At 38.5% G+C, this 26,101-nt stretch overlaps 1 protein-coding gene across 1 annotated transcript in view; it reads right to left on the reverse strand.

The window, feature by feature from the left end:
• Positions 1-6,390: 6,390 nt before the first annotated feature.
• Positions 6,391-26,101, reverse strand: part of CYSLTR1 (cysteinyl leukotriene receptor 1) — a 52,209-nt gene continuing 32,498 nt past the window's right edge. The window contains exons 2-3 of the mRNA XM_054471258.2: positions 18,317-18,403; positions 6,391-8,777 (exon numbers count right to left, since the gene is read on the reverse strand). Coding sequence (XP_054327233.1) covers positions 7,737-8,750 — 1,014 coding nt within the window. The 5' untranslated portion in view covers positions 8,751-8,777; positions 18,317-18,403 and the 3' untranslated portion in view covers positions 6,391-7,736. The remainder of the gene's footprint in view (positions 8,778-18,316; positions 18,404-26,101) is intronic.

Consider the following 26,101-nt stretch of genomic DNA (forward strand, 5'->3'; position numbering starts at 1 on the left):
CTATGCTGCTTGCTGAATAGCAGAAGGCCCAGTAAATGAGAAATGAGGATTGAATTTTGTGATAAATATTATGTTTGATCTTTGTCTCCAGCAAGGGAAAAATAGTATAGGGTAAGAGTATAGAAATGGCCAGGTCACAGGTATATTAAAAATAAATGGGCGAGGTGGAGCCAAGATGGCCGAATAGGAACAGCTCCAGTCTACATCTCCCAGGATGAGCGACTCAGAAGATGGGTGATTTCTGCATTTCCATCTGAGGTACCAGGTTCATCTCACTAGGGAGTGCCAGACAGTGGGTGCAGGACAGTGGGTGCAGTGCAATGTGCACGAGCTGAAGCAGGGTGAGGCATTGTCTCACTCGGGAAGTGCAAGGGGCCAGGGAGTTCCCTTTCCTAGTCAAAGAAAGGGGTGACAGATGGCACCTGGAAAATCCGGTCACTCCCACCCGAATACGGTGCTTTTCCAATGAGCTTAAAAAACGGCACACCAGGAGATTATATACCGCACCTGGCTCGGAGGAGCCTAGGCCCACGGAGTCTCCCTGATTCCTAGCACAGCAATCTGAGATCAAACCACAAGGCAGCAGCGAGGCTGGGGGAGGGGCGCCTGCCATTGCCCAGGCTTGACTAGGCAAACAAAGCAGTCGGGAAGCTCCAACTGGGTGGAGCCCACCACAACTCAAGGAGGCCTGCTTGCCTCTGTAGGCTCCACCTCTGGGGGCAGGGCACAGACAAACAAAAAGATAGCAGTAACCTCTGCAGACTTAAATGTCCCTGTCTGACAGCTTTGAAGAGAGTAGTGGTTCTCCCAGCACGCAGCTAGAGATCTGAGAACAGGCAGACTGCCTCCTCAAGCAGATCCTTGACCCCCGAACAGCCTAACTGGGAGGCACCCCCCAGTAGGGGCAGACTGACACCTCACATGGCCGGGTACTCCTCTGAGACAAAACTTCTAGAGGAACGATAAGGCAGCAGCACTTGTGGTTCACCAAGCTCTGGTGTTCTACAGCAACCGCTGTTCTGCAGCCACCGCTGCTGATACCCAGGCAAACAGGGTCTGGAGTGGACCTGTAGCAAACTCCAACAGACCTGCAGCTGAGGGTCCTGTCTGTTGGAAGGAAAACTAACAAACAGAAAGGACACCCACACCAAAAACCCTTCTGTACGTCACCATCATCAAAGACCAAAAGTAGATAAAACCACAAAGATGGGGAAAAAGCAGAGCAGAAAAACAGGAAACTCTAAAAAGCAGAGCGCCTCTCCTCCTCCAAAGGAACCCAGTTCCTCACCAGCAATGGAACAAAGCTGGACGGAGAATGACTTTGACGAGCTGAGAGAAGAAGGCTTCAGACAATCAAACTACTCTGAGCTACAGGAGGAAATTCAAACCAATGGCAAAGAAGTTAAAAACTTTGAAAAAAAATTAGACGAATGGATAACTAGTATAACCAATGCAGAAAAGTCCTTAAAGGACCTGATGGAGCTGAAAGCCAAGGCTCAAGAACTACGTGAAGAATGCAGAAGCCTGAGAAGCCGATGCTATCAACTGGAAGAAAGGGTATCAGTGATGGAAGAAGAAATGAATGAAATGAAGTGAGAAGGGAAGTTTAGAGAAAAAAAATAAAAAGAAACGAACAAAGCCTCCAAGAAATATGGGACTATGTGAAAAGACGAAATCTACATCTGATTGGTGTACCTGAAAGTGACGGGGAGAATGGAACTAAGTTGGAAAACACTCTGCAAGATATTCTCCAGGAGAACTTCCCCAATCTAGCAAGGCAGGCCAACATTCAGATTCAGGAAATACAGAGAATGCCACAAAGATACTCCTCGAGAAGAGCAACCCCAAGACACATAATTGTCAGATTCACCAAAGTTGAAATGAAGGAAAAAATGTTAAGGGCAGCCAGAGAGAAAGGTCGGGTTACCCACAAAGGGAAGCCCATCAGACTAACAGCGGATCTCTTGGCAGAAACTCTGCAAGCCAGAAGAGAGTGGGGGCCAATATTCAACATTCTTAAAGAAAAGAATTTTCAACTCAGAATTTCATAGCCAGCCAAATTAAGCTTCATAAGTGAAGGAGAAATAAAATACTTTACAGACAAGCAAATGCTGAGAGATTTTGTCACCACCAGGCCTGCCCTACAAGAGCTCCTGAAGGAAGCACTAAACATGGAAAGGAACAACCAGTACTAGCCACTGCAAAATCATGCCAAATTGTAAAGACCATCGAGGCTAGGAAGAAATTGCAACAACTAATGAGCAAAATAACCAGCTAACGTCAAAATGACAGGACCAAATACACACATAACAATATTAACCTTAAACGTAAATGAGCTAAATCCTCCAATTAAAAGACACAGACTGGCAAATTGGATAAGAGTCAAGACCCATCAGTGTGCTGTATTCAGGAAACCCATCTCACGTGCACAGACACACATAGGCTCAAAATAAAGGGATGGAGGAAGATCTACCAAGCAAATGGAAAACAAAAAAAAAGGCAGGGGTTGCAATCCTAGTCTCTGATAAAACTGACTTTAAACCAACAAAGATCAAAAGAGACAAAGAAGGCCATTACATAATGGTAAATGGATCAATTCAACAAGAAGAGCTAACTATCCTAAATATATATACACCCAATACAGGAGCACCCAGATTCATAAAGCAAGTCCTGAGTGACCTACAAAGAGACTTAGACTCCCACACAATACTAATGGGAGACTTTAACACCCCACTGTCAACATTAGGCAGATCAATGAGACAGAAAGTTAACAAGGATACCCAGGAATTGAACTCAGCTCTGCACCAAGCAGACCTAATAGACATCTAGAGTACTCTCCACCCCAAATCAACAGAATATACATTTTTTTGAGCACCACACCACACCTATTCCAAAATTGACCACATAGTTGGAAGTAAAGCACTCCTCAGCAAATGTAAAAGAGCAGATATTATAACAAACTGTCTCTCAGACCACAGTGCAATCAAACTAGAGCTCAGGACTAATAAACTCACCCAAAACCACTCAACTACATGGAAACTGAACAACCTGCTCCTGAATGACTACTGGGTACATAATGAAATGAAGGCAGAAATAAAGATGTTCTTTGAAACCAATGAAAACAAAGACACAACATACCAGAATCTCTGGGACACATTCAAAGCAGTGTGTAGAGGGAAATTTATAGCACTAAATGCCCACAAGAGAAAGCAGGAAAGATCCAAAATCGACACCCTAACATCACAATTATAAGAACTAGAGAAGCAAGAGCAAACACATTCAAAAGCTAGGAGAAGGCAAGAAATAACTAAAATCAGAGCAGAACTGAGGGAAATAGAGACACAAAAAACCCTTCAAAAAATTAATGAATCCAGGAGCTGGTTTTTTGAAAAGATCAACAAAATCGATAGACCGCTGGCAAGACTAATAAAGAAGAAAAGAGAGAAGAATCAAAAGATGCAATAAAAAATGGTACAGGGGATATCACCACCAATCCCACAGAAATACAAACTACCATCAGAGAATACTACAAACACCTCTACACAAATAAACTAGAAAATCTAGAAGAAATGGATAAATTCCTCGACACACACACCCTCCCAAGACTAAACCAGGAAGAAGTTGAATCTCTGAATAGACCAATAACAGGCTCTGAAATTGTGGCAATAATCAATAGTTTACCAAACAAAAAAAGTCCAGGACCAGATGGATTCACAGCCGAATTCTACCAGAGGTACAAGGAGGAGCTGGTACCATTTCTTCTGAAACTATTCCAATCAATAGAAAAAGAGGGAATCCTCCCTAACTCATTTTATGAGGCCAGCATCACCCTGATACCATAGCCTGGCAGAGACACAACCAAAAAAGAGAATTTTAGACCAATATCCTTGATGAACATTGATGCAAAAATCCTCAATAAAATACTGGCAAACAGAATCCAGCAGCACATCAAAAAGCTTATCCAACATGATCAAGTGGGCTTCATCCCTGGGATGGAAGGCTGGTTCAACATATGCAAATCAATAAATGTAATCCAGCATATAAACAGAACCAAAGACAAAAACCACATGATTATCTCAATAGATGCAGAAAAGGCCTTTGACAAAATTCAACAACCCTTCATGCTAAAAACTCTCAATAAATTAGGTATTGATGGGACATATCTCAAAATAATGAGAGCTATCTATGACAAACCCACAGCCAATATCATACTGAATGGGCAAAAACTGGAAGCATTCCCTTTGAAAACTGGCACAAGACAGGGATGCCCTCTCTCACCACTCCTATTCAACATAGTGTTGGAAGTTCTGGCCAGGGCAATTAGGCAGGAGAAGGAAATAAAGGGTATTCAATTAGGAAAAGAGGAAGTCAAATTGTCCCTGTTTGCAGATGATATGATTATATATCTAGAAAACCCCGTCGTCTCAGCCCAAAATCTCCTTAAGCTGATAAGCAACTTCAGCAAAGTCTCAGGATACAAAATCAATGTACAAAAATCACAAGCATTCTTATACACCAATAACAGACAGAGAGGCAAATTGTGAGTGAACTCCCATTCACAAATGCTTCAAATAGAATAAGATACCTAGGAATCCAACTTACAAGGGATGTGAAGGACCTCTTCAAGGAGAACTACAAACCACTGCTCAATGAAATCAAAGAGGATACAAACAAATGGATGATCATTCCATGCTCATGGGTAGGAAGAATCAGTATCATGAAAATGGCCATACTGCCCAAGGTAATTTATAGATTCAACAACATCCCCATCAAGCTACCAATGACTTTCTTCACAGAATTGGAAAAGACTACTTTAAAGTTCATATGGAACCAAAAAAGATCCTACATCGCCAAGTCAATACTAAGCCAAAAGAAGAAAGCTGGAGGCATCACACTACCTGACTTCAAACTATACTACAAGGCTACAGTAACCAAAACAGCATGGTACTGGTACCAAAACAGAGATATAGATCAATGGAACAGAATAGAGCCCTCAGAAATAATGCCACATACCTACAACCACCTGATCTTTGACAAACCTGACAAAAACAAGCAATGGGGAAAGGATTCCCTATTTAATAAATGATGCTGGGAAAACTGGCTGGACATATGTAGAAAGCTGAAACTGGATTCCTTCCTTACGCCTTATACAAAAATTAATTTAAGATGGATTAAAGACTTACATGTTAGACCTAAAACCATAAAAGCCCTAGAAGAAAACCTAGGTATTACCATTCAGGACAGTCATGGGCAAGGACTTCATGTCTAAAACACCAAAATCAATGCAACATAAGTCAAAATTGACAAATGGGATCTAATTAAACTAAAGAGCTTCTGCACAGCAAAAGAAACTACCATCAGAGTGAATAGGCAACCTACAAAATAGGAGAAAATTTTTGCAACCTACTCATCTGACAAAGGGCTAATATCCAGAATCTACAATGAACTCAAACAAATTTACAAGAAAAAACAAACAACCCCATCAAAAAGTGGGCAAAGGATATGAACTGACACTTCTCAAAAAAAGACATTTATGCATCCAAAAAGCACGTGAAAAAATGCTCATCATCACTGGCCATCAGAGAAATGCAAATCAAAACCACAGTGAGATACCATCTCACACCAGTTAGAATGGCAATCATTAAAAAGTCAGGAAACAACAGGTGCTGGAGAGGATGTGGAGAAATAGGAACACTTTGACACTGTTGGTGGGACTGTAAACTAGTTCAACCATTGTGGAAGTCAGTGTGGCGATTCCTCAGGGATCTAGAACTAGAAATACCATTTGACCCAGCCATCCCATTACTGGGTATATACCCAAGGGATTATAAATCATGCTGCTATAAAGACACATGCACACGTATGTTTATTGCGGCACTATTCACAATAGCAAAGACTTGGAACCAACCCAAATGTCCAGCAACAATAGACTGCATTAAGAAAATGTGGCACATATACACCATGGAATACTATGCAGCCATAAAAAATGATGAGTTCTTGTGCTTTGTAGGGACACGGATGAAACTGGAAGCCATCATTCTCAGCAAACTATCGCAAGGACAAAAACCAAACACCGCATGTTCTCACTCATAGGTGGGAACTGAACAATGAGAACACATGGACACAGGAAGGGGAACATCACATACCGGGGACTGTTGTGGGGTGGGGGGAGGGGGGAGGGATAGCATTAGGAGATATACCTAATGCTAAATGACGAGTTAATGGGTGCAGCACACCAACATGGCACATGTATATATATGTAACAAACCTGCACATTGTGCACATGTACCCTAAAACTTAAAGTATAATAATAATAAAAAAAAAATGGGCACAAGCTATTACTATGCCTTAGAGGTCCTTTCTGTTTATGATTTGTAATTTTTTCCCCAAAGGACTACAAGATTAGAAATGAAATAGAAATAATGTACACATGGCAGATTCAGATAGAAAATTTTCCCAAAGCTTTCTTTTTTCGTTATAGTTATCATTTATTTCCTCTGAGGTAATGTACCTTTTAAAAAACAAAGTTAAAAGACACACTACACTTCAGCAAAAGCTTGTCCACGAATATTATATTTCAGCCGTAGATGAGTTGTTGTGGCTGTTTTAAGATCAAAGCATCCACTGTAATATAAAAGTCACTGTAAACATATCCATGATATTCCTGTCAACATACCAATAAAAAGTAATAAAACAATAATAAAACTTATAGTGAACATTCACCCATAATGCATATCATACAGCAAAATCTCTTACATATAGTTGTATACATATTCATAAATGTATGCCCTTCTTAAAAGAATTTGTAACATGAACATTCACAATTTTCTTCATAAATCCTTTGTAGTTTATTTTGATCCCAGCAATTGGCATATAGAAAAGTAGATTCCTTTTCCTTTTCTCTTCTTCAGATAAATTTTTAATTACTTCTGTTTATATATAGGAGTGCCAGTTGTCTGGCTTCTTAAGGAAGAATTATATGTCATGGATGGAGAGAAATCTCTACAGGAACCTCACTGAGCAGCTAAAACTCCACTATTCAATTTTGGGAGCCTGAGGCAAAGGCAGAAGAAAATTGGAGACAAACTGGCTTTTGACCAGATTTCTCCTGTTTCCATATTGAACATTGTATGGTGCTTTTAGGACCCTTTAGCTGAATACTAGTCTGTTCTAGCCCTTTTACATTCTCTTTTGGAAGAAATGGCCCTAATTTGCCTAGTGAATCAGTACTACAAAGAAGGGTGACAGTATGTTTTATGTAGCTCCTGAGTCATCTCCTGTTCTCATCTGATGGCATGCATGAAAGGAATATGTTAGAATGATTCAGAACTATCTGCCAATTTTATATCTATTTTTATATTTTATAACTTTTAGCTTACATATATTTTATATTGACTAATTTTATATATTTTATCCTTTGTAAAGCTTTTATTTGAAGAGGAAAACTTTAATATAAGACATATTTTATAGTGCAAAGATACAAATATTCTCCAAATTCTGGTGAGTGGTCAAAATAATTTATAATTGAGTTCATAGTTGTGGACCGAATTTTTAGCACTTAAAATATCTATAAATATCTAATCATGTGGATGCATAAATGAGATCGATTTGTAGGCCCAAATAGTTAAGTATTTGTAAAATATTAATTAAAATTTTTATTTTTTTTGGTAAATGATTTGACAAAATAGTTATTTGGGAAACTATTTTCATTGGTTTGGACTGGAAATGGGTTTAAACTATACTTTAAATATTTCTTCTCCTTTTTCTTGCAAAGAGGCCTTCTTTCTGGGTACATAAGTCATGCTGGACAAAGAATGCTTTCTAAATGTAGACAGCCTTTTCCTAAAGTTACCCCCAGAAAAGAAATATAGGAGAGGGTCAAAGCAACAATTTGATGCAGCCAGAGACAAGGTTATGACCACGGACTTCTGCATTCTAAGGACAGAATCACAGGGTTTAGTTTCATTGTGTAAAAAGTGAAGGTGAATGGTACGTTGAATATGATACGGCATGAAACTGACTAAAAACACAGCAGTCACGACCATGATCATTCCTATTGCCTTTTTATGACTTGACAGATTTTTTTTCATTGATTTTTTTAGTAAGGTCAAAATGATCATTGTGTAACAGACAATTATAATAACAAAAGGGATGATAAAGCCAACAAATAATGACACATAATGCAAGACCAAAACATGATTTTTAGTTTGATTGTCTTGTGGGGGCTCAAAGCACTTGGTATTATTTTTCTCATCTTTTTGTGGTTTTGCCATTAGAAATGGAGAACTGGTCAAAATCACAAAAATCCAAATACCTACACACACAAATCTGGCTTTTTTCTGTGTAACCAAATTAATGTTCTGGACTGGAAAAACAATTGCAATGCACCGGAAAAAGCTCATGGCTGTCATAAAGAAGATGCTACAATAGAGGTTGACATACAAAGCATAGGTGCTGAGGCGGCACAAGAAGTCACCAAAGAGCCAAATGCCTTTGTGAACATAATAGACCACACGGAGAGGCAGTGTGCACACACAAAGTAGATCTGCTACTGCTAAATTAATCATGTATACTTGGAAGGCTGACTTCTCACGATAGGTTTTTATGAGGACATAGAGCACAAAGCCATTGCCAAAGAAGCCTACAACAGAGATCATAGAGTACAAGGTGGAATACACTTGATTGCGGAAGTCATCAATAGTGTCATGGCATGTGGCAGGAGATACTGTCAGATTTCCTGTTTCATCCATGTTTCTCTACGAATGTCTGCTTTGTGCCTATAATAAATAAAAAAAAATTGTCAATTTTAACTAGACCATAAATTACAGGAAGTACTAACGTTTCATTTCATAGTGTCACTATGTATACTTTTTGACCACAGCAGCAAGCAAGAGTAGTGAGGCATTGAGGAGGGATTCAGCTGTACCTTATCCTCTGGAGAAGAGTCTGTATCCTACAGGCATTGAGAAAACTTTTTTTGTCCTTTCCCACCCATGTTTTTCTGATGGACTTCCTCTAAATCTTCAAGACCTAGGTAAAACAGCCCTCCTGTATTTTAAATCATACTACTGTAGTACAATTCAGTAGGTTTTCCTTTCAAATGAACTTGTTTTTCTATTAGAGAAAAGCTTTAAGATAGCAGTTTCACATGTATGAATATATTTATAGCTATACCTATTTCTTGGAAAATCTCTGAATTATTTTAGATAATAAAATCTGGATGAAACTGCTTGGCTCCCAAAAAGAGCCCACATTACCAAATCAATCCTAAGCCAAAAGAACAAAGCTGGAGGCATCACGCTACCTGACTTCAAACTATACTACAAGGCTACAGTAACCAAAACAGCATGGTACTGGTACCAAAACAGAGATATAGACCAATGGAACAGAACAGAGCCCTCAGAAATAATACCACACATCTACAACCATCTGATCTTTGACAAACCTGACAAAAACAAGCAATGGGGAAAGGATTCCCTATTTAATAAATGGTGCTGAGAAAACTGGCTAGCCATATGTAGAAAGCTGAAACTGGATCCCTTCCTTACACCTTATACAAAAATTAATTCAAGATGGATTAAAGACTTAAATGTTAGACCTAAAACCATAAAAATCCTAGAAGAAAACCTAGGCAATACCATTCAGGAAATAGGCATGGGCAAGGACTTCATGTCTAAAACATCAAAAGCAATGGCAACAAAAGCCAAAATTGACAAATGGGATCTAATTAACTAAAGAGCTTCTGCACAGCAAAAGAAACTACCATCAGAGTGAACAGGCAACCTACAGAATGGGAGAAAATTTTTGCAGTCTACTCATCTGACAAAGGGCTAATATCCAGAATCTACAAATAAGTGAAACAAATTTACAAGAAAAAAAACAAACAACCCCATCAAAAAGTGGGCAAAGGATATGAACAGGCACTTCTCGAAAGAAGACATTTATGCAGCCAATAGACACATGAAAAAATGCTCATCATCACTGGCCATCAGAGAAATGCAAATCAAAACCACAGTGAGATACCATCTCACACCAGTTAGAATGGCAATCATTAAAAAGTCAGGAAACAACAGGTGCTGGAGAGGATGTGGAGAAATAGGAACACTTTGACACTGTTGGTGGGACTGTAAACTAGTTCAACCATTGTGGAAGACAGTGTGGCGATTCCTCAGGGATCTAGAACTAGAAATACCATTTGACCCAGCCATCCCATTACTGGGTATATACCCAAGGGATTATAAATCATGCTGCTATAAAGACACATGCACACATATGTTTATTGCGGCACTATTCACAATAGCAAAGACTTGGAACCAAGCCAAATGTCCAACAATGATAGACCAGATTTAGAAAATGTGGCACATATACACCATGGAATACTATGCAGCCATAAAAAATGATGAGTTCATGTCCTTTGTAGGAACATGGATGAAGCTGGAAACCATCATTCTGAACAAACCATCACAAGGACAGAAAACCAAACACTGCATGTTCTCACTCATAGGTGGGAATTGAACAATGAGAACACTTGGACACAGGAAGGGGAACATCACACATCGGGGCCTGTCGTGGGGTGGGGGAAGGGGGGAGGGATAGCATTAGGAGATATACCTAATGTAAATGACGAGTTAATGGGTGCAGCACACCAACATGGCACATGTATACATATGTAACAAACCTGCATGTTGTGCACATGTACCCTAGAACTTAAAGTATAATAATAATAATTAAAAAAGAAAATGTTTTGTTCCCTCAAGAAGAGGGCTTCCTTGGTAATATCTGTTGAGTGCCACCCATACCTATGGAAAATAATCTAATTTGCTGTTAATGAAACTCCCTCCCCTGGGGGAGAGTATTAATCTAGAACATGGTTGACTCTACCTATAACTGCAGAACTCCATGGTAAGAGAAACCTTAGAAGCCATATATTTATTTAATGATGAGAAAAATATTTCAGAGTGATAAAATACATTTCTAAAATCTGCACCATTATTTAAGGCTCTGAAGGAAGATGTAGTACAAATAGTTGGAATATACTTGTTTGGTGAGAAAAATGTTGCAGCCATTCATTCTTGTTCTCTTTCTAGACTTCCTAGACTTTACTGTTTAGCAATATACAGTTATTTCTCTTATAGGAAGGATTTCTCTTATAGTTGATACTTACTCCAGTCTTTTTCAGCTGTCACTGAGGGCAGTCAATAAGTTCTGATCAGAGAAGGCTTTAGATGAGATACTGTAGTGTAGAAGTAGTGATTTCTCTCATGTTTCTCTAGATTATCCTCTTTTATTCTTTACAAAGGTTGAAGGGACTCAATATGTAACATATCAGATAATCTTTGATTAAGTCTGTTGTTGGCCTTTTACACAACTCCTGCTCCCTTGTAAGAGAGGTGTTGGGGTTTGCAAGGTGGGAAGACTGCTTGATTATGCAAAAACTGCCAGCCATGAAGGGGACTGATCTTTACTAGGGATACAGAAACAGATAGCTATGGTAGTTGTTGCAGGTAGGATGTAACTTCCTAGGTTTACTACCGCTAACAATTATATTTGCTATTGAGGATGTAGCGTCCATCCATCTAGCCATCCCAGATAGTTGTTCAATTTTTTCCCTTTCATTAAAAAAGTCATTATTATTATTATTATTACCAAGAACTTTTGGTATAAGATAAAAATTGGATAGATTATCTGAGCCAAGATGGCCAGTTATATGCAGTCAGAAAGAGCTTCTTCCACCAAAAGACCAGACTGTGAAGAAGATTGGCACATTCCAAATTGATCCTTGGAAAAAAGGCATTGAAAGTGGACAGATGGAGGATGGAGACCCTGGGCTGAAAGGGGAGGAAGCTGAGAACACTGCACAGGGGTACCGAGTACTAGGACTCATTCCTGGCCCAGAGCAGCTCCTGGGGAAGAGATGAGTGAAATAGGCATGGAATGCCCCAAGGACATTTGGGCCATGGACATTTGGAATCTTAGCTGCAGGAGACCCCATGATCTCCACAGACATTTGAGCTAGCAGGGAGAACTGCTCAGAGAGTTGGCAGAGACAGAAATCCAGCCTTCACAGAGCCCAGAGTATTTGGCACCAGAATGACTATAGTGGAGCATGGCCATGGTTACACATACCCCAAGGATTGCCATACTCCTCTAAGTAGCTTCATCCTTTGTTGGCTGCCAGACCTGGACAGAGCAGGGCTATCTTGCTCATAGGACAGGGGTAGTCTGATCTGAGGACCCCCTTGTCTGCTGGACTCTCCCAGGGTCCCTGCCTGGCCACACCTGCTTGCAGCACAGCCTCAGCTGCCCAGCCAAAGAACTTGCTAGCAGCCACCACCATAGCTCTTTCACCAGATGACCCTGCATAACAGTCGGAGAGCTTTTGTAGATAGACTGCCACTAGCATGAAATTGCCTGCAGCCTCTCCCCACCACTTCACCAGTACATGTGCAAAGACCCCACTGCCAACTCCCCACCCCCCTGAAGTGCTTTTGCTGGAAGTCCCTGTTGACATGTTGTTGTCAGTAGACTGGGAACACCTTGGTTCCTCCAGCACAGCAGGTCCTTAATCTTGAGGGACCAGTGAAAAAATTGTGCGCCTGGTCCCAGCCCACCAAGGTTAAAACACACAGCTCAGGAGGAGTGGGCTGAACCTCGGACCCCTGAAAGTATCCAGAAACAAAGTCAATTGACTAAACTTAAGTTACACCACAGTCAAACCCTCAAGGGCATCAAATAATATAAAAGCAAAAAGCCATATGCAAAGAACAGCAACATCAAACCTTAAAGGGACATCAGCCCACACAAACAAGAAAGAATCAGTGGGAGAGCTCTGACAACTCTAAAATCCAGAGTATCTTCTTATCTCCAAATGACCACACTAGCTCCCCAGGAATGACTCTTAACCAGATTGAAATAGTTGAAATGACAGACATAGGATTAAAAAATATGTATGGCAACAAAGCTCATTGAAATTCAGGAGCAAGTTGAAACCCAATTCAAAGAAGCTCATGAATCCAATAAAATGATACAAGAGTTAAAGATAAAATAGCCCTTTTAAGAAAGAACCAAACTGATCTTCTAGAGCTGAAAAACTGTCTTCAAGAATTTCATAATACAAATGGAAATATTAATAGCAGAATAGACCAAGGTGAGGAAAGAATCTCAGAGCTCAAAGATCAGTTCTCAGAAATAACTCAGTCAGACAAAAATAAGGAAAAAAATAAAGAAAGAACAAAGCCTCCGAGAAATATGGGATTATGTAAATAGACTGAATCCATGATTCATTGGCATCCCAGAAAGACAGGGAGAGAGAGCAAGCAACATGGAAAACATCAAGAACACAAGCCCATTCACAATAGCCACAAAAAGAGTAAAATTCTTAGGAATACAGCTAGCAAGGGAGGTGGAAGATCTCTACACTGAGAATTACAAAACACTGCTCAAATAAACAAGATATGACATAAACAAATAGAAATACATTTTATGCTCCTGGAGGGGAAGAATCAATATTGTTAAAATGGCCATACTGCCCATTTACAGATTTAATGCTATTCCTATGAAACTACCAACATCACTTTTCACAGAATTAAGAAAATCACTTCTAAAATTCATATGGCACCAGAAAAGAGCCTGAACACCCAAAGCAAACTAAGAAATAAATCTGCCCACCTACAACCATCTGATATTCAACAAAGTCAACAGTAACAAGCCATGGAGAAGGGACTTCCTATGCAAAAAAATGGTGCCGAGATAACTGGCTAACGCCATATGCAGAAGATTGAATCTGGACCCCATCCTTTCACCATATACAAAAATAAACTCAAGATGAATGAAAGACGTAAACATAAGACCTAAAAGTATAAAAACCCTACAAGAAAACTTACGAAATACCATTCTCAACATAGTACCTAGCAAAGATTTCATGACAAAAACATCAAAAGCAATTGCAGCAAAGCAAAAATTAACAATTGGGATCTAATTATACTAAAGAGCTTCCACACAGCAAAAGAAGCTATCAACAGAGTAAACAGACAACCTATAGAATGGGAGAAAATATTTGCAAACTATACATCCAACAATGGTCTAATATCCAGAATCTATAAGAAACTTAAATCAACATGCAAAAAAAACAACCTGTTAAAAAAATGGGCAATGGACATGAACATACACTTCTCAAAACAAGACATAGATGCAGCCAACAAACATACGAAAAAATGCTCAACATCACTAATTAGAGAAATGCAAGTCAAAACTACAGTGACATACCATCTCACACCAGTGAAAATGGCTGTTATTCAAAAGTAACAAAAATAATAGATGTCGGAGTGGTTGCAAAAAGGGAACACTTATACCTTGCTGGTGGGAATGTTAGTTCAGCTACTATGGAAAGCAGTTTGGAAATTTCTGAGAAAACTTAAAACAGAACTACCATTTTACCCAAACAATCCCATTACTGGGTAAATACCCACAGGTGTATAAATTGTTCTTCTATAAAGACACATATACTCATATGTTCATTGCAGCACAATTCACAATAGCAAAAACATGGAATCAACTCAGATGCTCGTCCATGGTGGACTGATAAAGAAAACGTGGTATGTATACACTATTTGATACTAGGCAGCCATAAAAAAGCATTAAATAATGTCCTTGGCTGCAACATGTATGCAGTTGGAGGCCATTATCCTAAGAAAATTAATGCAGGACCAGAAAATTAAATACTGCATGTTCTCACTTGTAAGTGGGAGCTAAACATTGGGTATATATGGACATAAAGATGGGAACAGTATACATTGGAGACTACCATAGGAGGTAGGGTGGAAGGGAGAGGATTGTGGGCTGAAAAACTACCTATTGGGCACTATGCTCACTACCTCAGTGATGGAACCATTTGTACCCTAATCCTCAGCATCACACAATATACCCATGTAACAAACCTGCACATGTAGCCGCTGAATCCTCCCCACCCGCCAAAATTGAAGAAGAATCATTCTGAGGCCATAGAGAAAAATGTAACTCCTATTCCAAACTCCTGCATTATTTCTTAGTTTCCTTTCTAGTTACCTGGCTCATTCACCATTGGTTGTGAACTCAGGTGCAGTTGTGGAAGAAAAAAAACTGCCTAAAGTTAATCTTTTTCTTAGTTCCATGTCAAGTGTTTTTTCTAAACCGGGCAATATTATCTTGTAATGCACTAGATAGTGCTGTTGAAAATTTTGGTAATAGCCCTTTTCAGCTTTATTGAGATAAATTGACAAATAGAAATTGCGTATTCTAAGTTGTACAATGTGATGATTTCATGTGAGTATACACTGTGAAATCATTTCCCTAACAAAGTTAATCAACACATCCATTACCTCATATACCATTTGTGTGTGTGTGTGTGTGTTGGGGGTGGGGGTAAGAACGCTTAAGATCTACTTTCTTCTTTTTCACTTCTATTTTAGGTTCAGGGGTACATGGGTAGGTTTGTTATATAGGTAAACTTGTGTCATATTTTTTTTAATCTATACAATCATTTGTTGTATAGATTATTTCATCACCTAGGTATTAAGCCTAGTACACATTACTTATTTTTTCTTATCCTCTCCTGCCTCACAGCCTCCACCCTCAGGTAGGTCCCAGTGTCTGTTGTTCTCTTCTTTGTGTCCATGTGTTCTCATCATTTAATTCCCACTTATAAGTGAGAACATGCGGTATTTGGTTTTCTGTTTCTTTGTTAGTTTGCTAAGAATAAAGGCCTCCAGCTCCATCCATGTTCCTGCAAAGGACATAATGTCATTCTTTTTTATGGCTGCATAGTATTTCATGGTATATACATACTACATTTTCTTTATCCAGTCTTCTATTCAGGGACATTTAGGTTGATTCCATGTCTTTGCTATTGTGACTAGTGCTGCAATGAACACATGCATGCACATGTCTTTATGGTAGAATGATTTATATTCCTTTGGGTATATACCCAGTAATGGAATTGCTGGGTGGAATGATAGTTCTGTTTTTAGCTCTTTGAGGAATTGCCACACTGCTTTCTACAATGGCTGACCTAATTTACACTCCCACCAACAGTGTATAAGTGTTTTTTATTTATCCACAATCTCACCAGCACCTGCTATGTTTTATTATGGTTTTTTTTTTTTTTTTTAATTGAGACAGGATCTCACTCTGTCACCTGGGCTGGAGTGCAATGGCACAATCTCGGCTCACTGCAACCTCCACCTCCCGGGTTCAAGCTATTCTCCCACCTCAGCCTCCTGAGTAACGGATTACAGTTACAGGCGTGTGCCATCACGCCCGGCTAATTTTTGTATTTTTTTGGTAGAGACTGGATTTCACCATGTTGGCCAGGCTGGTCTTGAACTCCTGACCTCTGGTTATCTGCCTGCCTTGGCCTTCCAAAGTGCTGGGATTACAGGTGTGAGCCACCATGCCTGGTCTGCCTTATGTTTTGATTTTTAAATAATAGCCTTTCCAACTTGTGTGAGATGGTATTTCATTGTGGTTTTGAAATAAGATCTTCCATATCAAATTTCAAGTAAATAATATAATTTCAAGTAAATAATATAATGTTAACTACAGCCACCATACTGTACATTAACTCCTCAGAACTTGTTCATATTATAGATGAGCCACACTTGAAAAGTATTAGATAATTACCATCAGGCCTTCCCACCACTATCAACTCTCAATCTGTCTTGCTACAAACCCCTTCCGGAATAATTTTTTACACATTGTAGTTTTCAATTATGACATGTCTTCCTTAAAATCTTCAGTGATTTAGAATGCCTTCAGAATAACATCTAGACTTCTTGGCCTGATATTTAAGGCTCTCTATAGTCTGGGTGCAATTTACCTTTCCAAGTTTCTCTCTCACTTCTCTCTTTTGTGCACTGTATAGTTAGAAGAAACAACTATTTTAGTATACCAGTGACATGTGCCATAAGCTTTCCCACCTGGCTTTTTTCACTGTCTTTTTTTCTTCTTGAAATGGCCTTTCCTCCTTCCTGAAATGCCCTTTCCTCCTTCTTTGCATATGCAAAAACTACTCATCATTCAGCTCAAATTACACTTTCTTGACTAAGTCTTCCCTCAGCCTCTATCTGAAGTAATTTCTATCTTTGATGAACTTCTAGAGAAACTTAAATCTATCTTGCAAATCAATGATTTGTATAAATATCTTATCTGCCAGACTATCTGGTTGATATATAAAAAAGCATCCCACACAGAGCCTGGCACATGTGTAACTTGCCCATAAGTGCTCAGTAAGTGTTGAGTGAATACTAAATTAATGATAGGACAAGTTTAACATTTGAAGGTATTATTTGTCATTTAAAACTATTTGGAGTTATCTTCTCATTCCAATATAAATTAAAATCTTTCCAATGTCAGAGTCTGAAGTTGCTGTGTAAGTAAAGTTGCTTCCTAATATATCAAGGAAAGTACTAAGTCATAAGGCTAACCATAATGTTAAAAAACACAGATAATGTCAGTTGTGGTGGCACATGCCTGTAATCCTGGCTACTCAAGAGGCTGAGGCAGGAGGATTGCTTGAGCTCAGGAGTTTGAGACTAGCCTGGGCAAAACAGTGAGACCTTGTATCTAAAAAATAAAAAATCCCACCCATATCATTGATATAGACTAATCATTTGTCCATTACATTATAGTTAAATTTGAAATTCTCACATCTTTGAAAGATGCTAAATAAAACTGATAAATAACTATAAAAATATACAAAGAAACAGATGGTCTATAGTCTCATTAATAACTTCCCAGTCCTTGCAGACCAAAATAAACTTTTCTAAAATTTCAATATTTAGGTTCAGTTGTTTATTTATAATGAAGTCAACAATTTGTATTAAGCCATAAAAAGAAGATTGTAAAACTTTTAAGCAAGTAGTGAATCCTAGAGTGGTAGAGATCATTTAGTACAAGCCACTCATTTCACAGATTATGGCTTTACTTGTATGAAACAGCATTTAATTTGTTTTTTAGAATTTACCATGATCCCCCAATAATGTTACCCTCCACTAGATGAATACAGAGAGTTTCTTTGGAAATATAAGATAGTTAAGACCTCATCCCTGCCTTCGAGCAGCTCATTTTCTAGTGGGGGATAGGAATGATAGCTTAGAAGTGTGAAGAGGTTACAATACAGTATTGTAAAAGCCATCTTAGCAGAAAACAAATGGGTTAATAAAAGCTAGCAACAAACATAAATAGAATTGATTTTATTTTCATGAGAATAATGAAGTAAGTTACTTTGTTAAGATAATTGCAAGTTGAAAAAGCAAAGTTCATTTGGAAAATTCAGGTATACCTCTTTCTGGCACTGGAGTACCTTCACAAATGTTCCTTCTTATGGTGATCAATGCCTTTTACAGTGTAGTATCAGAGGAAGCCCACGCTGAAATCATAAGATTGAAAAGGAAGTTAACAACTGTAGAAGCAGTCCAGAAGGGTCATGAGAACTTAGCAGCCTTATGTACAGATCCAGAGTGTGTAATGGGTCATCAAATCTTTACTGACAGATTTAGGGCTAGTCACTGAATTCTGCGTCTCCTTTTTTCTCCATCTGTTTTTACATTCCCAGGGGGAAACTTGGCATACAGACAAGGGCTCATCACAGATGTTTGCTGCTGTGTGCATGTAGCATCTGTATCTAAAAATGAACACACTATTATAAAATATTCGTCTCTCTATGAAACCAGGATATTTCCTCTATCTTCTCTTCTAAACACTTGGTTATGAAGTTAAGAGGGGAAGTAATTTGGAACTTTACATCCAGGGATCTGTATTGCTAGGAATAGGTGTTAGAATATTACAAATATCAAGTATATTGTCTGGGATGGCTTAGAAATAGTTTTCCTTAAAGGACGAATGGCTTAAAGAACCTTGCACTCTTCTCCTTATAAACTATAATAGCATATAATATTTATATCACTAATTTGTCATATATACTTTTGGAGATTAACTGTTTGTAGTTAACTTTTCATAAGCATATATCTCTTCTCTTCAATTAAATTATGTTCAATAATCTAACAAAGTATAATAAATCTCCAAGAGATGAGCAGAGATGGGGTTTCTTGAAGGAGGAGCAACCTGAATGCTTTTCTTCTAAGTTTTTGTTCTCCTATGTCAACTTTAATTCCTGCCTGCAAGGCCTCCAGAGGCTAGCTACTATTCCTTTATCTGTGGTCCAAGCGCTAACAAAATAAACACTTTCCTTCAGTTTATTCTTTTTATTTATTTATTTATTTTATTTATTTTTTTTAGACAGAGTCTCACTCTGCCCAGGCTGGAGTGGCTGGAGTGCAGTGGCGTGATCTCTGCTCACTCCGTCCTCCGCCTCCCGGGTTCAAGCAATTCTCCTGCCTCAGCCTCCTGAGTAGCTGGGATTGCAGGCATACACCACCACACCAAGCTAATTTTTGTATTTTTAGTAGAGATGGGGTTTCACCATGTTGGCCAGGCTGGTCTCGAACTCCCGACCTCAGGTGATCTGCTCGCTTCAGCCTCCCAAAGTGCTGGGACTACAGGCATGAGCCACTACACCTGGCCCCTTCAGTTTATTCTTAACCAGTAGAAACAGGCTGGAACTTTCTAGAACTCAACTAAAAAAAAATTCAAAAGGAAAATAAAAGAAATGCAAAAATAAAAAATGTAGTCTAGTGTTAAAAGTAGAAACCTGAACCTACAGCTGCAATATTGCAGTTCGAACCCCCCTTGTACTCAGATAATCATTTCTTAGATCTCCACTTTCTTCTCCCTCTCCAAATTGTTCCTTTTTCTCTAGGTAAGAAGTTGACATATGTAACCTGCTACAGTCTGGGTAAAGTGTGTGTTGCCGGTGCAAAATTACTCAGAGTTGTCTTTTATATTTTGTCAATCAGGCAATAAACATATTTTTTTTTAAGTTTGTTTAGCTTGTCCTGGGTCTCCGTACATCAATAAAGTTCTAGTGACTGAATGTTGAATTTATAAAAATCCTTTCTGGCTGGGCGCGGTGGCTCACCTTGTAATCCCAGCACTTTGGAAGGCCGAGGCGGATGGATCAGGAGGTCAGGAGATAGGCACCACGGTGAAACCCCGTCTCTACTGAAAATACAAAAAACTAGCCGGTCATGGTGGCAGGCGCCTTTAGTCCCAGCTACTCGGAGGAGAATGGCGTGAAACCGGGAGGCGGAGCTTGCAGTGAGCCGCCACTTCACTCCAGCCTGGGCTACAGAGCGAGACTCCGTCTCAAAAAAAAAAAAAAAAAAAAATTCCTTTCTGATCCTGAAATTATATGATTCTACTCATCTGTGAAGAAAATTAACTTGGCTCTGTCCTGGTTTTGTGTTTAGACAAAGCTTATATTTTTCCCTAGCGTGGGACAAGAAAGAAAGTTTATGAATTTCTAAGACCCACCTATGAGAAGTTTAATATTACCGGCTTAATGCACTATCTAGTTATCCATTTCCATGGTGGCTGTGCAATTACAATTTAGTCCAATCTTTACATACACAAGTGAGTAAATGTCACATTGTCTCGGCAACAATGTAGTATTTTTCAAGTTTGGGATTCTGAAGGGTCTTCTATGGTTCCTTTATGAATTAGCCTTGCACATAGTAGGCACTCAATATTTTCACTCCTTGCTTCTCTTTCCTTTTCAGTTCCTTGAGGACTCTTGTCTCTGACAGGAGCTCTGCCAATACCGGGCTCTACCATTGTTATCTGGGTGATAGGGAGGGTAAAGGTGGGTTAATGAAGTCAAATGTGGTTGTATGATTTTGATTTTAATTGTTTAATTCATGAACTACTCAGATCTTTTATTCGGCTCATGTTAAGTCCAATTCAGTTCAGGTTAACAAATATTTAAGGAGCCCCTATTTTTATAAGGAAGAGGATACTTTTTCTGCATCAGCCCTTAGCATCTGTTGAACCTATAACCTGGTCAAGCTCTAGTGTACAAGGTAAATAAGAGAGCCCAGAGGTTTTCTAAGAATATCAGGCCCCAGATTAGTTGTGTAATCCCAGTGCTTCGGGAGGGTGAGATGGGAGGATTGCTTGAGGTCAGGAATTCGAGACAAGCATGGGCAGCACAGCAAGACCACTCTACAAAAAATAAAAAATTGTTGCTGAATAGGATTTCATTATATAGATATACAAATTGTTTATACATTTACTCATTGATGGACATATGAGTTGCTTTCAAGTTTTGGCTATTACAGATAAAGCTGCCACAAACATTTATGTACAAGTCTCTATATGGGCATGTTTTCACTTTTCTTGGGTAGCCGGATTACAAGGTAGGTGTATGTTACAATTTAAAAAAACTGACAAACTGCTTTTTAAGGTGAGTAATGTGGGTATACTACTTGGTATCCCCTCCATATCTCCATATGCTAACACTTGGTATGGTCAGTCTTTTAAATTATATCCATCTAATATGTGTGTTGTGATATCTCATTTTGATTTTGATTTGCATTTTTCTAATGATGAATGATATTGAGCACCTTTTCATGTGCTTATTTGCCATACGTATATTTCCCTTGGTGAAATGCTTATTCCAATATTTCACACATTTTTCATTAGGTTGTTTATTTTCTTATTATTGTGTATGAAAGTTCTTTATATGTTCTGGACACAATACCTACATCAAATATATGCTTTGCAAATATTTGCTACTATTTTATGGGTTGCATTTTTATTCTCCTAACAGTGTCTTGCAAACAACAGAAGTTTTCATTGTGATAACATCCAATTTATCAACTTTTCTTTTATAGATTGTGATTTTGGTGCCATATCTAAGAAATTTTTGCTTTACTCAAAGTCACGAGGAAGTACTGATACATGCTACAACATGGATCAACTCAAGAACATTTGCTAAATGAAAAAGCTATATGCAAAATACTACATTTTGCTTATTCCATTTATCTGAAATATCCCAAAAAGACAAACTATATGGAGAGGTGATAGTTGCCTGAATCCACACGTGGGAGCAGGGAGTAATTGCAACTGGACACAAAGGATCTTCTGGGGGTGGTGAAAGTGTTCTAAAATTGCATTGTGGTGGTGACTGCACAGTTCTGGAAATTTACTATAAATAATTGAATTGTACACTTACAATGGGTGAATTTTATGATGTATAAATTATACCTTTAAAAAGCTGGAGTTTCCGCTAAAAATGAAGAAATTATTGATACAGTCAACAATGTGGATGAATCTCAAAACAATTATACTGAGTGAAAGAAGCCAGACAAAAAATAATCCATACTGTGTGATTCCATTTATATAAAATACTAGATAAAATAGTGCATAGTGATGAAGAGCAAATCAGCAGATCCCTGGGAATAGGAACAGGGTAGGAAGGGGAGAGCCCATAACTAGACACAGGAGGGAGAAATTACCAAGGGGATACTTTGGGGTGATGGATATATTCACTATCTTGATTATGATGATGGTTTCATAAGTATATACATGTGTGAAAACTCATCAAATTGTGCACTTTAAATGTGTGCAGGTTACTGCATGTCAATTCTACCTCAGTACAGCTGTTTTTAAGGGACATGAATGGTAAGATACTTACAAAAAAAATTAGTTCTTTCAGAAAAAAACAAAGAACAAAAAAACAAATGATAAAATAATTAGCCAGGTATGGCAGCATAGTGCCTGTAGTCCTAGCTACTCAGAAGGCTCAGGGGGGAGAATTACTTGAGCCCGTGAGGTCAAGGCTGCAGTGAGCCATAATTGTACCAGTGCACTCCAGCCTGGTGACAGACCGAGACCCTGTCTCTTGAAAAAAAAAAATAAGGTGCCAACACATATACCATACAACTATATTGTTGCTGCAATAGAAGTGTATGAACAAGAATCAATTATATACTATTGTGCTAAGTGAGGTCCAGGAACAGCTACTGATCCAAAAGTGTCCCCAGGTAGTCCCCAGACTGGTGTCTTCTACTAAATGAAATTGTAATAATACTTCTTTTTTGTTTCTAGTGAAATAGTAAGCCATTCTTGATCCTTTTAACCCAATTTTACATTTCTCTTCTTTGAAATGCTGCAGTATTTTGTCTGTACCTTTCATGATAATTTCCATTTGTTGCTTTGTCATTAGTGTTCTCTGTGGTCATTCAATTTATGTTTTTAAATTTTATTATTTTTCATTTCTGTGGGGACATAATAGCTGTATATATTTATAGGGTACATGAAATGTTTTGATACAGGCATGCAATGCATAATAATCACATCATGAAGAATGGGGTATCTTTCCCCTCAAGCATTTGTCTTTTGTGTTACAAACAATCCAATTTTACTTTTAGTTATTTAAAATGTACAAATTTATTATTCACTGTAGTCACTCCGTTGTTCTGTCAAATACTGGGTCTTATTCATTCTCTCTAACTAATGTTTTTGTGTCCATTAACCATCCCCACCTCCTCCCACTACCCTTCCAAACCTCTGGTAACCACCCTTCAACTGTCTATATCCATGAGTTAAATTGTTTTGATTTTTAGATCCCACAAATAAGTGAGAACGTGCAATGTTTATTTTTTTTAAATTATACTTTAAGTACTAGGGTACATGTGCACAACGTGCAGGTTTGTTACATAGGTACATATGTGCCATGTTGGTTCACTGAACCCATCAACTTGTCATTTACATTAGGTATTTCTCCTAATGCTATCCCCTCCCCCAGCCCTCCACCCGCTGACAGGCCCCGGTGTGTGATGTTCCCTGCCCTGTGTCCAAGTGTTCTCATTGTTCAGTTCCCACCTATGAGTGAGAACATGTGGTGTTTGGTTTTCTGTCCTTGTGATAGTTTGCTCAGAATGATGGTTTCTAGCTTCATCCATGTCCCTGCAAAGGACATGAATTCATCCTTTTTTATGATTGCATAGTATTCCATGATGTGTATTTGCCACATTTTCTTTATCCAGTCTCTCATTGATGGACATATGGGTTGGTTCCAAGTCTTTGCTATTGTGAATATTGCCACAATAAACATATGTGTGCATGTGTCTTTATAGTAGAATGATTTATAATCTTTGGGTATATACCCAGTAATGGGATTGCTGGGTCAAATTGTATTTCTAGTTCTAGATCCTTGAGAAATCACCACACTGTCTTCCACAATGGTTGAACTAATGTACACTCCCACCAACAGTGTAAAAGTATTCCTATTTCTCCACATCCTCTCCAGCATCTGTTGTTTCCTGATTTTTTAATGATTGCCATTCTAACTGGCGTGAGATGGTATCTCATTGTGGTTTTGATCTGCATTTCTCTGACGGCCAATGATGATGAGCATTTTTTCATGTGTTTGTTGGCTGCATAAATGTTTTCTTTTGAGAAGTGTCTGTTCATATCCTTTGCCTACTTTTTGATGGGGTTGTTTGTTTTTTTCTTGTAAATTTGTTTAAGTTATTTGTAGATTCTGGATATTAGCCCTTTGTCAGATGGGTAGATTGCAAAAATTTTCTCCCGTTCTGTAGGTTGCCTGTTCACTCTGATGGTAGTTTCTTCTACTGTGCAGAAGCTCTTTAGTTGAATTAGATCCCATTTGTCAATTTTGGCTTTTGTTGCCATTGCTTTTGGTGTTTTAGTCATGAAGACTTTGCCAATCCCTTGTCCTGAATGGTATTGCCTAGGTTTTCTTCTAGGGTTTTTATGGTTTTAGGTCTTACATTTAAGTCTTTGATCCATCTTGAATTAATTTTTGTATAAGGTGTAAGGAATGGATCCAGTTTCAGCTTTCTACATATGGCTAGCCAGTTTTCCCAACACCATTTATTAAATAGGGAATCCTTTCCCCATTTCTTGTTTTTGTCGGGTTTGTCAAAGATCAGATGGTTGTAGATGTGTGGTGTTATTTCTGAGGCCTCTCTTCTGTTCCATTGGTCTGTATATGTGTTTTGGCACCAGTACCATGCTGTTTTGGTTACTGTAGCCTTATAGTATAGCTTGAAGTCAGGTAGCTTGATGCCTCCAGCTTTGTTCTTTTGGCTTAGGATTGTCTTGGAAATGCTGGCTCTTTTTTGGTTCCATATGAACTTTAAAGTAGTTTTTTTCCAATTCTGTGAAGAAAGTCATTGGTAGCTTGATGATGATGGCATTGAAATTATCTCGGGCAGTATGACCACTTTCACGATATTGATTCTTCCTATCCATGAGCATGGAATGTTCTTCCATTTGTTTGTGTCCTCTTTTATTTCATTGAGCAGTGGTTTGTAGTTCTCCTTGAAGAGGTCCTTCACATCCCTTGTAAGTTGGATTCCTAGGTATTTTATTCTCTTTTTAGCAATTGTGAATAGAAGTTCACTCAAGATTTGGCTCTCTGTTTGTGTGTTATTGTTGTATAGGAATGCTTGTGATTTTTGCACATTGATTTTGTATCCTGAAACTTTGCCGAAGTTGCTTATCAGCTTAAGGATATTTTGGGCTGAGATGATGGGGTTTTCTAGATATACAGTCATGTCATCTGCAAACACGGACAATTTGACTTCCTCTTTTCCTGATTGAGTACCCTTTATTTCTTTCTCTTGCCTGATTGCCCAGGCCAGAACTTCCAAAGCCATGTTGAATAGGAGTGGTGACAGAGGGCATACTTGTCTTCAGCCAGTTTTCAAAGGGAATGCTTGCAGTTTTTGCCCATTCAGTATGATATTGGTTGTCAGTTTGTCATAAATAGCTCTTATTGTTTTGAGATACATCCCATCAATACCTAATTTATTGAGGGTTTTTATCATGAAGGGCTGTTGAATTTTGTTGAAGGCCTTTTCTGCATCTATTGAGAAAATCATGTGGTTTTTATTGTTGGTTCTGTTTATGTGATGGGTTATGTTTATTGATTTGCGTATGTTGAACCAGCCTTGCATCCCAGGGATGAAGCTGACTTGATCATAGTGGATAAGCCTTTTGATGTGCTGCTGGATTTGGTTTGCCAGTATTTTATTGAGAATTTTTGCATCGATGTTTATCAGATATATTGGTCTAAAAACCTCTTTTTTTTTTTTTTTTTTTTTTTTTTGGTCTCTCTGCCAGGCTTTGGTATCAGGATGATGCTGGCCTCATAAAATGAGTTAGGGAGGATTCCCTCTTTTTCCGTTGATTGGAATAG

The sequence above is a fragment of the Pongo pygmaeus genome, chromosome X (assembly GCF_028885625.2).
Source record: "Pongo pygmaeus isolate AG05252 chromosome X, NHGRI_mPonPyg2-v2.0_pri, whole genome shotgun sequence".
Classification (NCBI taxonomy): Eukaryota; Metazoa; Chordata; class Mammalia; order Primates; family Hominidae; genus Pongo; species Pongo pygmaeus.